Here is a 15,159-nt window from a genome sequence, read left to right as displayed (position 1 = left end):
AGCAAATCTGTGTACCATAGCCAAGTAGATTAGGTGCTACTTTGTATTTGCAAAGGTAAGTTGTGGTGTTCAATTCTATCACTAACACAAATTCCCAGAAATACATCTTTCACTGAGTTAAAAAAAACTAACAGCACCATGTAACTGTTCTTTGCTGTACTATGCCATGACAATTAAACATCTGAAATACTAAGCTGAGCAGAGGAGTTTAGATACAACTTTGAATTATGATACCTTTTTTCTGTGATCCAATTTCAATAAAATAAAGCTTATATGCTGCCCCAAGCCATGGAGTTACCTCTGAAAACCACATGAAAATTTGTCTAGTAGTTTTGAAGATTATCATGTACAAAAAAGCCTGATGGTTTCACAGTTTTATTATTAGAATAGATAAAACTTTTTTATCCCAAGCTGTAATAACTTTATTACAGTCTGTCCAACACAAATTAATTGAATATTCCTCACTTTGGATTCGTTTAGCCTTAATTTGTTACAAGGATTACACTTCATTTAAATCTGTGGTGAAACTTTCTCTGCTTTTGTAGCAAAGTTTTAACATTACAGTTTAAATGATCTTTCTCGTCAGATCCTTTTTATGCAGTGTCTTGCCTTTTCTGACATACAACCTAGGCTCAGTGACATTAGTCTGCCACCTCTTAGGGTCCCTAAAAAGAGCTCATTATGGTAATAAATTTAAGGATGCAGCAATTCTGCACACATTTTTTCACCAAGGAGTGAGGAAAAGAAGTAGTAACTTTTTATCACAAGGGAATCTGTGCTGTTCTAGAAAAACAGATAAAAATAGTCTAGAAAGACAAAGATTATGATTAAAACAAAAAATTATTACTAATTTAAGTTATCAGTTCATGTTCTGAAATTTCACTTCTTTTGTTTGCTTCTTAAAAGTTAAGCACAAATTATAAGTCAATACTTTCTGACCAACTTTCATGCCTTATATACATACAGGAATGTTTCACAACTGACAGCAGCACAATTTTTCACTTACCAGAGATGTTTCAAAAATTTGCTTCACTTGAATGATATTTGTAATGTTCCAGGTGTATTTTGTAAATGTCCCTATTGGTACTGAATGTCTTCTTATGAATGCTGTGGTAGAATTTGGTAACCTCTTTTTTCTACTACCACATGAAATACGTTCACGAAGGCAATCAAAGAAATTCTAAAACAAATTGATAAACAACAGTAAGCAAGGATTGTTTAATGACAGTAAAGGTCATATACAGAAATATTTGAGAAGAAACAAATGTAAAAATTTTCTTACTGTACACCAAGAAGCAGCTGCTTGTTAATGAAAATTGCTTAAGAGTCCACCTGCACATCTGATACTGTGACATTCTATCAAGTATGAGGTCATTTAAGATGGCACACAGGCTTTGAAAAGAAAAAAAGGGGAAGGAAATCTTCTGTATCTTTTTTCAAGGAACCATACTGACATTTGCCTCTAGTAATTTAAGGAAACCACTGGAAAGCTAAATTTGGGTGGCCAGATGGCGATTTGAATCCTGATTACCATCTGTCCTGTTGAATATGAGTTCAATGCGTTAACCACTGTGTCACCTACCTCAGCAGTATTATTTTCAGTGTAGAAGGGAAAAAAATGAAGACAATGAATGAAATGATTGGCGAAGGTAGTGACTTCGAACTGGATTCAAAACTTAAAAATAAATAAACAGAAGTAAGATGTAACACATTAAAAGGAGAACCAGCTACCAGTGTTCAGTTAAGAGTAGATCAGTAATTTCTAAATGAAATTGGAGGTACAGTATCTAATTTCAAATGAGGTACAGAGACATCTTCCTGCCATTTGGCAAACTGAAACATCAACTGGCAGAAAAAATGGAAACAGAATAATTGAGAAATGAAAGCAAAAATATTAAGTGGAATATTTAACTGCACATGTTACATAGCACAAGGGATCGGATGGTGGTTTCAAAGAAAAGTGAAACCAGTTTTAATAAGTAAAAAGAAATTCTGTGATCAATACTGTGAGAAACTGTCATGAAACAGATTGCAATGAAACAAAGTATGTCATTCTATAAACAATATAACAAAACTCAGGAGCTGGTGATGATGGAGGAGGAGGAGGAGGAGAAGGGGAGGAGAAGGAAGAGAGGGAGTAGAAAGAAAGAAACAAGAATATGGATTGATTAATTTTGAACAACAGAATATAATTAAATAACAAAACAGATATAACACACTTAAATCAGCTAAATTAAGAAAAGGGGAAGTTAGAAATGCACTCAGAGACTGAGTTATTAAAGCAGTGAGACAAAAGAATACAATATAGAATATATATATGGGGAGGGGAGGTGAATGGAAATTTGTAAAATTTTAAATAACCATGAAACCAGCTCTCTTAATTAGTAACAAATATTTCTCCCTTCAGAGCAAGAGAACAAAAAGCAAAACTGAGGTATACTGTTAAAGGGTTGAAGGAGAAGGAGATTTTTCATTTAATGACACCGATGGACAAATGAAATTAAAATACAGTAGGCTCCAACATAAAACTAACTCACTCTGGTGCAAGATAAGCTTGCTTACCATTGGTTTGTATGAACAATTACGGAAAGATCTCAGATGAAGAAAGAGTTGACAGTGTGTGTTTAAATGGGAGGGACTAACACCTCTAGATCCAATACGCTGATTTTATTTGTTTATGTTTCTGTATTGACTAATCAAGCACTTTTCACTTTTCCTTTTTCTCTCATTGCATTGGCACCGTTAGAGATGGGGCAGTAGCTTGGAGTGAACACGAATGAGGAAGAAATTTAGCTATGGGTTTTTTTAATGCTCCATCCCAATATTGATCTTAGTTACTGCGGGAAAGTACAGTAAACTTAAATCAGGAGGTCCTGACTGGCATTTGAACTGTGCTGTTCTGTACTGACTAATCCAGCACTTTTCACTTTTCCTTTTTCTCTTATTGGCATCAGTTTCATTAGAGATGGAACAGTAGGTTGGAATGAATACAAATGAGGAAGAAATTTAGCTATGGGTTTTTTTAATGCTCCATCCCAATACTGATCTTAGTTATTGCAGGAAAGTACAGTAAACTTAAATCAGTATGTCCTGACTGGTATTTGAACCCTGCTGCTCCAGAATTCAAGTCCCTTACTTTATCATTGTCTCTCCTCACTCACTTATATTTCCAAGAGGTGGTTCAAAAACAATAGTAAGATGTGAATATAACAGTGACAGTATCGGCTGATAGGACTTGGGGAAATATTAAACACAAATAATTTAGTCTAAGATCTTCCAATGCTTTACCATCAGGTACAGGTGCCTCCAGGTGCCCATCAGCTTGCCCATAAGCATGCACAGGTGTGTGTACACTATCCACCATGCAGCCATATAGCAGACATTGTGTGCATGGGTCAGCACTTGGCCACCCCTCCCCATGTGCACTAGGCTAGCGCAGTCAATCACATATGCTACAGCTCAATAGCCCAACTAGCTGCACATCCGAGTGTTTGCCCTTCATGGCCCATATGTGCTCATGGGCACCTGGCTGTCTGCGGGCACCTGGCTGCCTGCCAGTGGCACTCAAACTGGAACAGCTTGATTTACACAACACCGATAACTGTCAAAATGAGATAAGTAATTAAAGGACTATCCAGGATAGACCATACTAAAATTAAGTGAAGTTGGCGGTACAGCAGTAGCAATTATAATATCTCAATCCTAAAAAAGGCAATTAGAAACTACCTTATTTGTACTCTAGCAGCATGTTGTAAAATGTCACTACTTTTTTTGTAGACATTTTATCAGGTCATAGCAAACAGAATTATGAATTGTTGCTCATAAGATTCATGAATTTCCCAAGTAATGTTTGAGGGTTAGTTTTGAACTGAGACATCGCTTGCCAAGGACTCATTCTAGGAAAATAATACAAGGAATTTATGATGTTGAGGGGTCACATATAGGAGAAATTATTTACCAAGTCTCTATATTGTACAGTAAACTAGTGTGTGTCAAAACACTTGCCGTTGCTTGGGCCCAGCACAAATTTTGGCAACAACTTTACTATCTTTCACAGAAGGCAGCACATCCTTGAGACATGTTGTTAAGACTTGAGTCATTTCTAGTTGAGCTTCAGAGGCAGTAATTTGTTTGTGGCAGTTTTGACAATATATCTGAGTAATTATAGGAATTGCACAGCAAAAAGTGGGCCACTTACCAGGTGAGATATAACTCCAGATGCTTAAAAGTTTAAAGAAATTCCTGTATTAAACTACCCAGGATTTCTGAGGTAAGAACTGAGCAGTTGTGTTCTCTCGAATTTGAGGCACTTTGACCCTGTAATTTCTCAAGGGATTCTGAAAGCTGCATTGTGAGAGATCTTTTTAACCTGTAGCAAACTTTTACAGTTAACAGAGAATCCAAGTGTGGAACATTTACTGAAATTCTGTGGTCACATTTATGGCCAGAATTTGCAATAGTCAAGACAGGGCAGAATATGCAAAAGTGTTCAAGTTAAGTCAACATAAATGTATATACTTCTGGATATAGTTCTCATCCTGAAAATTTTTATTTCCACTGATGTATACAAAATGGGTGGCTTTGACTTGTGTAAGTGAGCTTTACACTGAGTTTGGAAAGATGTCTCTCAGTGTCACTTTCAGACAAAAATCCACTCTGGGTGGAAAATGTGAAACAGACAGCCCCAGAAAAAAATATCCAACTTCCCAGCTTCAGTAACACTGCACTTTAAATAATTTAGCCATAAAAAAGTAAGCATCTGAAGAATGCTATGATTAATATGTTTCTTGATCCTCATAACCTATCATATAATATAAAAGTAATACTTATGTATGACGTTATATTATGAAAACAATGAATACATACATCAGCTGCTCTGACTGAGACTAAAATAATAATAATAATTATTATTATTATTATTATTACTATAGTTTAGTTTGTAACAAGTGTGTATACATGGACAAGGAAAAAAAATTCCTGGATTTATCCCTGATTTCCCGGTTAAAAATACACTTTCTCCTGGGTGACAGTATATTTTCCCTTATCAGTCCTTTTAATGGTTATGGTTTTATACACAGGTGTACAATTTCCCGGCACTTTAGAAAACAAAACTCAGGGGAAAAGACACGTTTTGGAAATATCTTTGATGTGCAGCAACATGTGCGCTGCGTATTTTCGTATTACGAAAGTATACATAGGAATTCCACCAAACACTTTTGTAAGTCGTTCGGAGCTCATATCACGTGATCTCGCCAGCTGATGACAGCGGATATTCAGAGCATAGGACACGTGATGTAGTCAGCCAACAGAAACATCACTGTTAAGTAGCATGAACACACAAACAGGGAAAGTTAATAGTTTAAATTAATATACATAGTGTTGCTACAAGAAAAGAAAAGCTTTCACATATAATATTGTTCTCAAGCTGCAAGAGAAGCTAAGCTTTTGCATATACTGTTGATCTTTTTTGCGCGTGTTACACTTTAAGATATATCACACAAATGTGCCAGTAAAATTTTTAATAATGACATAAATGTCTGATCTTCAGGGTTCGAAATTCTTCTAAATGGCTCGTCATCAAAGAATTGATTTTTAAATGAGAGTCAAACGCTCTGTGATTTAATAAATTCATGGTACATTCTTGCACATAGTTCAACTTATGTAAAAGAATATTTACTTAGAAAGTAACGCTTTTCAAACCACTATTCGCAATATTTTCCTGCGACCTGTTAGAAACAGATTCGTTTCAGCAGTTGCCAGAGAGCACAAATAACAGGCGACATCATGCTTGGGTAGCTATCATGACGTAGGAAGCCCGTATGTACGTATGTATAAAACATTGAAAGATCATACATTATGTCATAACAGAAACAGGACATCAGAGGATACTGCAAGAGCATCGGAATTCCATGAACCATATTAAAATGTGCACATTTAAAGTGCATACTTAAAGTGCACATTTGTATGTCCAGGTTCCCAATGAAGTAGACCTCGACCTGATATTAAGCTTTTCAGTGTGGTTTTCGGGATGTAAATTTTCTTGAGCACCAGTACTGTATTATATCATGTTTGGTTCTTTATTATGGCATAATGCCATACATGCTAGAAAATGAAAACATGCACTTGTAATGCAGCGAACAGTTGAAACTAGCCAGTACTGTGGAATTAAACATTTCGTTTCAAATACATTGACAGCCCTTGCGGAAAAGGTTAACAAAAGTCAAATTTCTTTAGCAAACAGACAAAAATAACTTCATAGTTCTGCAAGGCGATTAATGCTTGACTGTCAGAAAGGTGGAAATAAAATAAAATCTGAAACTAATGACATATTTTAGCCTTCCGTAATTATGTGAATGTGTTTTAATTCACTTGATAGCTCCCGGCCACAGATATCCATTTGGTTTTCATTTGACGTGAGAGTAAACGAAGGGGAAACAGCAAAACCACTAAATGTAAACACGGGTCATGTGGAGACTATCCACTATAAATCAGACTGTTCTGTGCATCAGCCCCGGATCCATGACATTTGCGAACCGGGTGACTACTTAAAAAATCGAATTTTCAAAATATGTTCATCTTGTAGCGCATGTCTTTCTGAAAAGTCTGAAACATAAAACATATGTATTCGAGGAAATGTAAGGCATATTATTTGGTCTTAAGTATGCCAAAGTGCAGTGCCACGCCTCTTCATAAAGCATTTTTCTACCGCACATCCAAACTATATTCAGGAGAGTGGAAACTGAAATGTCCTGTGGTGCCTCTCCTGCTCTCAGTCGGCCAGTTTGAAAGCCTGCTCCTCTTAAAAAAATCTCGCAATTAATAGTGGATGAGATTATTTGTAGTCGAGAGAACAAGAACTCTTTAGAAAATCTGAACTCTTCATTGCCTATTCGTTAATAACTTGCTGTTTTGTGTGACATAAAATTAAATATAGCATCTATAAAAGTATTATTCTGCAGTAGTGGGATACAGTAATATCCTTTGTTAGAGGATCGGTTCTTACCATTCAAAATTACCAAAATTTAACTGAAAACTAGAACAATGAAAAATTCCCAGAATTCTAAAAATATCCCGGGTTTTTCCCGGTTTTCTTCCGGATGAAAAAATTCCCCGGTTTTTCCTGGATCTCCTGGTTGTCCCGGGTCATATCCACCCTGAACAAACAAAAACTGAAGCCATTCATGTATACACAAGGGTTTCTTATGTTTTTCACTTAAGATACATAATGTTTTACACTACTCAAAATGGTTCAAATGGCTCTGAGCACTATGGGACTCAACTTCTGAGGTCATTAGTCCCCTAGAACTTAGAACTAGTTAAACCTAACTAACCTAACGACAACACAAACATCCATGCCCGAGGCAGGATTCGAACCTGCGACCGTAGCGGTCCTGCGGTTCCAGACTGCAGCGCCTTTAACCGCACGGCCACTTCGGCCGGCTTTACACTACTGCATAGTGTGACACGCCGCTAATAGTCAGAAGGATAAAGTCTTGGATTTTGTATGCATACATTTTCTTTTCAATTGGCGTACTATTGCATCTGCCTGTACTAAATATTTTAACAGGTTTAGTTGATTTTTTCCTTTTGTCCTTCCTTGCACACTATAAAATGTTTACTATAGACATTTCAAGCAGCCAGAAAAATAATTTTCATCACAGGTGCTGACAATACCACAAGCGGCTCTGCCCAAAACATCCATTCTTTTTGTATATGTTGTGACTACTGTAGGTGTTTCAGTTGTTACATGTCCACACCATTTCCTCTGCTACACCTGTTCCTGGATAACACTGCATCATGTGCTTAGCATCAGTATCTGTACCTCATCCTGCCATGCTTGTATCTGTACTACCATATATATGTGAATAATCTATGCAGTTGAATAACCCTTGCATCCTAATTTTAAGGGAAAAATACTGGCTTTAATTTGTATTTTATTTGCAAAAAAATATTCTAACATAATGGTTCTATTCATCATCACTAGCAGAAGAATCACTGTTGTCATCACCATCTTGTCATACATCATTGTCCTTGGTTCTGTCCAGTGAGTTTATGATACCACATTTTTTGAAGGATTTATCGACTAGTGGTAGTAGAATTCGATCCCATGCACATTTCACCTACTCACAAATCTAGAACAAATCTGGCCATTTGATTTTTACACCTGGTGCCAACTTGTGGTTTTCACGGCAATCCATTGCACGTGTTGCTGTTTAAATACAGCTTTGAATGGCCGATTTACACACTCATCTATTGGTTGAAGGTCAGAAGTTAGGCCTCCAGCAATAATGAGCAAGCCAGTTTTCCTTGCACTTCCTCAGCTGTATGTCCACGGAAGCTATCCATGAGCAATATGTTACTTAAATTCAGTAATGCACCAGGCCAATATTGCCAAACATGCATAATCCAGTCAACCACAAGGTCATTGTTCATCCATCATTTCAGATTCGCTCACACTAATACGCCTTTCAGTGTTGTTTTTGGAATAGCTTTCCATTTTAAATATCACGTACGGTGATAGTTTTTGTCCGTCGCCAGTTACATACATCACTCCACACCTTTGCTTCTCATTGTCACCAGTTCATATCGCGATGCTGGATTCCCCTTTCCTGTTCATGGTGTTATCAACCATCATCTCAAAAAAGTCTGGCATTTTCCCTGTGTAACCAATTTGGGGTAGTATATAGGAAGAATGTCTGTGGTGGAAATTTATCATGTAGCAATGAAAATTCATTACTTTTTGCTCGTAATAGCCTGGAAGCCATAGAGTACTGGTAGTTTTCCTCCAGAAGCCTAATCCATTTCGACTGAAAGATCTTAACCCTTTAACTGCTCTGGACATGTTAACGTGCACGCCTTTGTACCTGTCCCTGTGTGCTCTGCACGTGTTTACGCATAGACATTTTCAGAGTACCAGGTAGAAGGACTGGTGGCGCGCATAAACACGTTCAGAGCACACAGGGACAGGTACAAAGGGGCACAAGCATTAACACGTCCAGAGCAGTTAAAGGGTTAATAGCCAGCCCCTGCTAGCTTTGAAACTGGTGATGCTTAGTTCTTTGGTTAAAGCCAATGCTATGAGTTGGCACATTTCACAAGTTATCATTCATCCATATTGTCACTTCTTGCCTATATAATCATAGGGTCTTTTTTCGAGATCTGGATGCTTCACTTTCTGGCTCCGAAATGCCCAGTGATTACCATTCATTTTTTTAAGCCGCTTTTTGTTTTTTCACCAGTACTGAATACAACCCTCACTCACATGATGAGTGATAACAAGAACTTGCCGCCATACTTAGCAATTTTGTATGTGGTTAATACTTAAATTCTAACATGTTACTGATGCGTTACAGACTGAGGTCACAATACTGTTACACTACAATCTGATGTATTGTTGTAGGCAGAGCTGTACCGAAGTTATTAAAATCAATCCGCATAACCCATTTTTTTGTCCTGAAATTGGAGAAAAAATATGCGTGGATTATTCGCGTATATAAGGAATATCATCTTCACGGATACCATGTGCATAATCTTATTCCGCTATTGTTTTATTTCATATCTCTCTGGTATGCCAGCCCTACTTCTTTGTATAGTTCCTGTCAAGTAAATCCTTTTCTTCTGCAATTCATCTTCCAAAACGATACTTGTGTAAAAACAATCTGCGCATGTATGGAAATATATGCCATAACGATTCTGCAACATTTCTTCAAACATATGGTGTATGATTTGTGTCATGAATGGAAACTCTGGTTTTTCTGCTTGAACATTTGGAAGATGATGTGTTGTATGAAAAGTACTGTGCTAATCATTTAAAGTGACATCACAAGGCAGTGTAATGTCTTTCAACAATTTTCTGTTCAAGTATAGCACAATATTTTGTACTTTGGTCACATGACTGTCAGTATCTAATGGCGGGCTCACATATAATATTCAAAGGCTGTGTATGGTTCTACGACATGAAGAGAGATTCAAATAAAACTGGGTAATCCAGTTAAAAATTCAAAAAGTACTATTTCACAAAGGACTTCGGATTTATAGCCATTTTGAGAATCAGTCCCAGAAATGTATTCAGTTCCTTTATAATCATTATTAGTCTGTCAATATACACAGAATATTTCTTTAATAAACAATCAGCAAACTTTTACAATTTGTTTTGATTTTTATGATATGTTTTATTCTTTGTTTTGTCATTTTCTACAGAAATTGCCATAAAAGCAAATGTGAAAACTGCACTGGCGTTTTCTATTATGGGATACTCATTAATGTGAATATTATTTCTTTGAACAGTAAATTTTGAAGCTGTAATGATAATATCACTGCCACACAATTTTATTCAAACCACCTGTACCCTGTTAGTCATAATTTTCTTCATTGCTTTCACAACTCAAGTCATGGTTTACCATTATCACTTATTCCAATGTTAATATCTTCACTCTGGATCACTTAATCACAGGTTGACTCATCACTTGCACTTTTTCTGTCATTATGGAGCCTGCCCTGATGAATGGGTGATCTCAAAACACTGACTCATTACTGATAACAGTTGTGAAAGAAAGGCCCATAAGGTGACTCAACACCCCTGAGGTGCCCATTCCATGTAACAAAGATTTTAGCTGAGTAAGTTCCAGGATGAAACAGGATGGGCCACATGACTGGGAAATCATGATGTGTTACTGGGTGGGATGGTGGTAAGTTCCTACGGAACCAAACTGCTGAGGTCATCAGTCCCTAGGCTTACACACTACTTAATCTAACTTAAACTAACTTATGCTAAGGACAACACAAACACCCATGCCCGAGGAAGGACTCAAACCTCCCACAGGAGAAGCCGCACGCACCGAGGCAAGGCACCTCAGACTGCTCAGCTACCCTGTGTGGCACTGAGTGGGATGTGTATGATCACAAAGGGTTAAAACACTGGAGTAACATTGAGGAGCAGCTCAGTTAAAATCTAGATAGTGATATTTTCTGATTTTTGAAAGTTATTTAAGGTAGATGTTGGAATGGTTACTTTGATAAAATAACAGCTGCTTCATTTAACGACATGTCGATCGAATGCTGAACTCCTAACCTTCCTTCTTTTCCTTTTGAAAGTTGAGGAATTAGGAAATTGGGCATGTTATTCACTTGTAGCCCTAGTAACAAATAGTTGTTAACAAAATTTATTTATGTAAAATACTTGCCTGTGGTATATGAAAAACAAGTGGGTCTGGTCTTCCATCAAATTGGAAATGCATTGTTTGATTTATTCTTTCTGTCACTGATGCCAACCATTGAGTGAATGAGAAGCTTGTTGTTGTCTCATCAATATGATCTGTAACACAACAAGAGCTCCTTCAAAATGATAACAAAATTAACAAGTTCAAATTTGTCTTTCATGACTAACTAGTTCTTCAAAGACAATATTCGGTCAATGATTTGCTATTTTATGTCAGCATTTTATATCTTGTCCTGTACCCTGGCCTAAAGTGCAGTTAGGACACAAAATATCAATTCATTAGATGACTCACCTGGTAATTCTGTGTGCCTTTCATGGGCATCAGTTTACCAAATGAGTTGTCTTAAAATATGTCACAGCTTCTACCTGCCTGCTTTTCACATGCAGTTCCTAAACTCAAATCATTACTCATTTCTGAGACTTTCTGAAACAAATTGTGCCTGGGCACCAGTAAACCAGGCCTATCACCAGTATACAAACACGCAACAGTATAGTAATATAGCTAAGTGCAACTGAAGACGGCCTCAATGAAAAAAAAAAAAAATGTATTCATCAAATCACAGGCACCTGTACAATAGTTTGTAGTGTGGCTGAGGGTGGGGGGAGGGAGGGGGTCAGGGTTAAACCAGGAGGTGTGGAGTATTTTTAATACTTTGGAAGACGAATGGCAACTTGTAAGTAGACATAAAGCAGTTCCAGTTGTGACCCTGTTCAAATTTTGTGTAATACAAACTTCTAAATAAAATTCTTGAAAGAAAAACACAGGACTACCCTAAGAAGTGGGGTCTGGGGGGCTACGCATGCGCGCACACACACACACACACACACACACACACACACCATTAAATTTGACTCCAGAAGATATGTAAAAGACATCCTAGGATGAAGGGCATTGAAGGTCATTAATGGTGTGGATGGGAAGGTGGTACAAAGTAGTATAAGAAAACAACAAGTGAAATAGGAGGAAGGGAAAGAGAAACAGGAGGTGGAGGAAAGATAAGTGGTGGTTGGGGAAAAGAGAATTAGTAAATAGGGAGATGAACAATGGCAGAGGGGAAGAAGAGCAAGGATAGAGAGAGGCAAAGAAAAACCAGTTTAGATTAGATTAGATTAGATTTACTTTCATTCCAATTGATCCGTAGTGAGGAGGTCCTCCAGGATGTGGAACATGTCAGAAAAACAACAATACATGACAAATATTTACAACTAAAACAAATAAGCTAATGTACCATTCCACAGGTCCCAAGTGGAATGATCGTCATTTTTTAATGAACACTAAGAGTCATTTTACAAATACTAATGCACTGAATTTAAAAAAAAAAGTTTTTTATTTATTTATAAGGTAATACAACTACTGTAATACTTATTTACAATGAACACATTACTGCACTGAAATGGTGCAGAAGTTAGATTATACTAACACACACACACACAAATTTTCAATGAACACATTACTGCACTGAAATTGTGCAGAAGTTATGTTGTACTTATATACAAATCAGTTGGTTTTACTAAGAAATTCATCAATGGAGTAGAAGGAGTTGGCCACCAATAAATCCTTTAGGCTTCTCTTAAACTGAATTTCATTGGTTGTTAAGCTTTTTATGGCCGCTGGCAAGTTATTGAAAATGTGTGTTCCTGAATAATGCACACCTCTTTGTACAAGACTAAGTGACTTTAAATCCTTGTGAAGATTATTCTTATTTCTAGTATTGATTCCATGAATTGAGCTGTTGGTTTGAAAAAGTGATATATTTTTAATGACAAATTTCATTAAGGAATAAATATATTGGGAAGCAGTAGTTAGTATCCCTAGTTCCCTAAACAGGCTTCTGCAGGATGTTCTTGAGTTCACACCACATATAACTCTCACTGCACGTTTTTGTGCCCGGAAAACTTTAGCTTGGCTTGATGAATTACCCCAAAAAATAATCCCATATGACATTATGGAATGAAAGTAAGCATAGTATGCCAGCTTTTTCATTTTTATATCCCCTATGTCTGACAAAATTCGCATTGCAAACAGAGATTTGTTAAGACGCTTCAGCAGTTCTGTGGTGTGCTCCTCCCAGTTGAATTTATTATCAAGCTGTAATCCCAAGAATTTAACACTGTCCACTTCTTCTATCTTCTTGTCATCGTATGTTAGACATATACTCTTGGGACACCCCTTACAAGTTCTGAACTGCATGTAGTGTGTTTTTTCAAAGTTTAGTGACAAAGAATTGGCTAGGAACCAGTGATTAATGTCCACAAATATTTTATTGGCTGATCTTTCTAAGACTACATTTGACTTGCTATTTATTGCAATGTTTGTATCATCGGCAAACAAAACAAACTTGGCATCTGGTAATGTTACTGATGAAAGGTCATTGATATACACAAGAAAAAGTAAGGGCCCCAAAATGGAACCTTGTGGGACCCCACATGTAATTAGTTCCCAGTTGGATGAGGCCTGATAGCTTGATACATGTCTCTTTCCTAATAACACCCTTTGTTTCCTGCCAGAGATATAAGATTTGAACCATTTTGCAGCATTTCCTGTTATACTATAATATTCTAGTTTACTTAAAAGGATATTGTGATTTACACAGTCAAATGCCTTTGACAGATCACAAAATATACCAGTTGCCTGCAATTTTTTGTCTAATGAATTAAGCACATTTTCACTGTAAGTGTAGATAGCCTTCTCAATATCAGAACCTTTTAGAAATCCAAACTGTGACTTTGACAGTATGTTATTTGAGATAAGATGGTTATAAAGACGACTGTACATTACTTTTTCGAAAATTTTTGAGAATGCTGGCAACAGTGAAATTGGACGGAAATTTGATGCTATTTCTTTATCTCCCTTCTTAAACAGTGGCTTAACTTCAGCATATTTCAGCCATTCATGAAATATTCCACTAATAAATGACTGGTTACACAGATAGCTTAATATGCTACTTAGCTCAGAATCACATTCTTTAATTAACTTTGTTGATATTTCATCATACCCACTAGATGTTTTTGATTTTAAAGATTTTATGATGGACATTATTTCTGTTGGGGTAGTGAGGGTCAAATTCATATTAAGGAAGTTACTTGAAATGTCTGGTCTAAGGTAATCCATAGCAGCATCTACCGAACCTGACAACCCCATCTTTTCAGTAACAGTTATAAAATGTTTGTTAAAAAGTTCTGCAACACTATACACATCTGTCACCAATGTATCATTTACTCTTAATGCTATTTGTTCCTCTTCATGTCTGGTTCTACCGGTCTCCTCCTTCACTATATCCCATATTGTCTTTATTTTGTTATCTGATATGACTATCTTTTCCTTGTAATATATTTGCTTTGACATCCGTATTACAGTCTTTAATATTTTGCAGTATTTCTTATAATGTGCTATAGCATCAACATTGGAAATGTTTCGGAGTGACAGATACAGTTTTCTTTTTGTTTTACAAGATACCCCTATTCCTCGAGTGACAAGCAGGGAAAGAAGGTCAATGGGAGAGATGAGCTGAAGACAACTGCGAGAGAGGACAAATAAGGTATGGGACACAGCAGGAGAAAAGCAATGGGTGGGGGAGGGGGAGGGGTACTATATCAGCATAGACAGAGGGATTAGTGATCACGATATCACCATAATGACAATGGTTGCTCAAGATAATATATCCATTAAGATGGATAGGAGAGTATGTTTTAGTGTGGAAAGAGTACATTAGGAATTTCTTGCATCCTGTTTAGAGAATGAATGTACATATGGACGTAATTTAGTTCCCATATAATGAACGTAGAGGAATTATGGGCAAAGTTTAAACTGACTGTAATTTGGGCTCTCGAGAAGTATGTGCCGAATAAGTGGATTAAAGATGGAAAAACCCACCCTGCTTCAGTAACAAAATTCAGAGAATGCTCAGGAGGCAGAGAATGTTACACTCTCAGTTTGAAAA

The 15,159-nt window shown here is 36.8% G+C and overlaps 1 protein-coding gene across 6 annotated transcripts in view; it reads right to left on the bottom strand.

The window, feature by feature from the left end:
* LOC126253044 (uncharacterized protein C2orf42 homolog) overlaps window positions 1–15,159 on the bottom strand; it is a 258,388-nt gene that overhangs the window by 59,912 nt on the left and 183,317 nt on the right. For all 6 annotated transcript variants that reach the window (XM_049954119.1, XM_049954115.1, XM_049954114.1 and 3 more), the window contains 2 exons: window positions 11,184–11,314; window positions 1,007–1,180 (listed from right to left, as the gene is read on the bottom strand). In XM_049954119.1, coding sequence (XP_049810076.1) covers window positions 1,007–1,180; window positions 11,184–11,314 — 305 coding nt within the window. The remainder of the gene's footprint in view (window positions 1–1,006; window positions 1,181–11,183; window positions 11,315–15,159) is intronic.

The sequence above is a fragment of the Schistocerca nitens genome, chromosome 4 (assembly GCF_023898315.1).
Source record: "Schistocerca nitens isolate TAMUIC-IGC-003100 chromosome 4, iqSchNite1.1, whole genome shotgun sequence".
NCBI lineage: Eukaryota > Metazoa > Arthropoda > Insecta > Orthoptera > Acrididae > Schistocerca > Schistocerca nitens.
The sequence above is the reverse complement of the archived record's forward strand: the minus strand, read 5'-3'. Positions and strand labels throughout refer to the sequence as shown.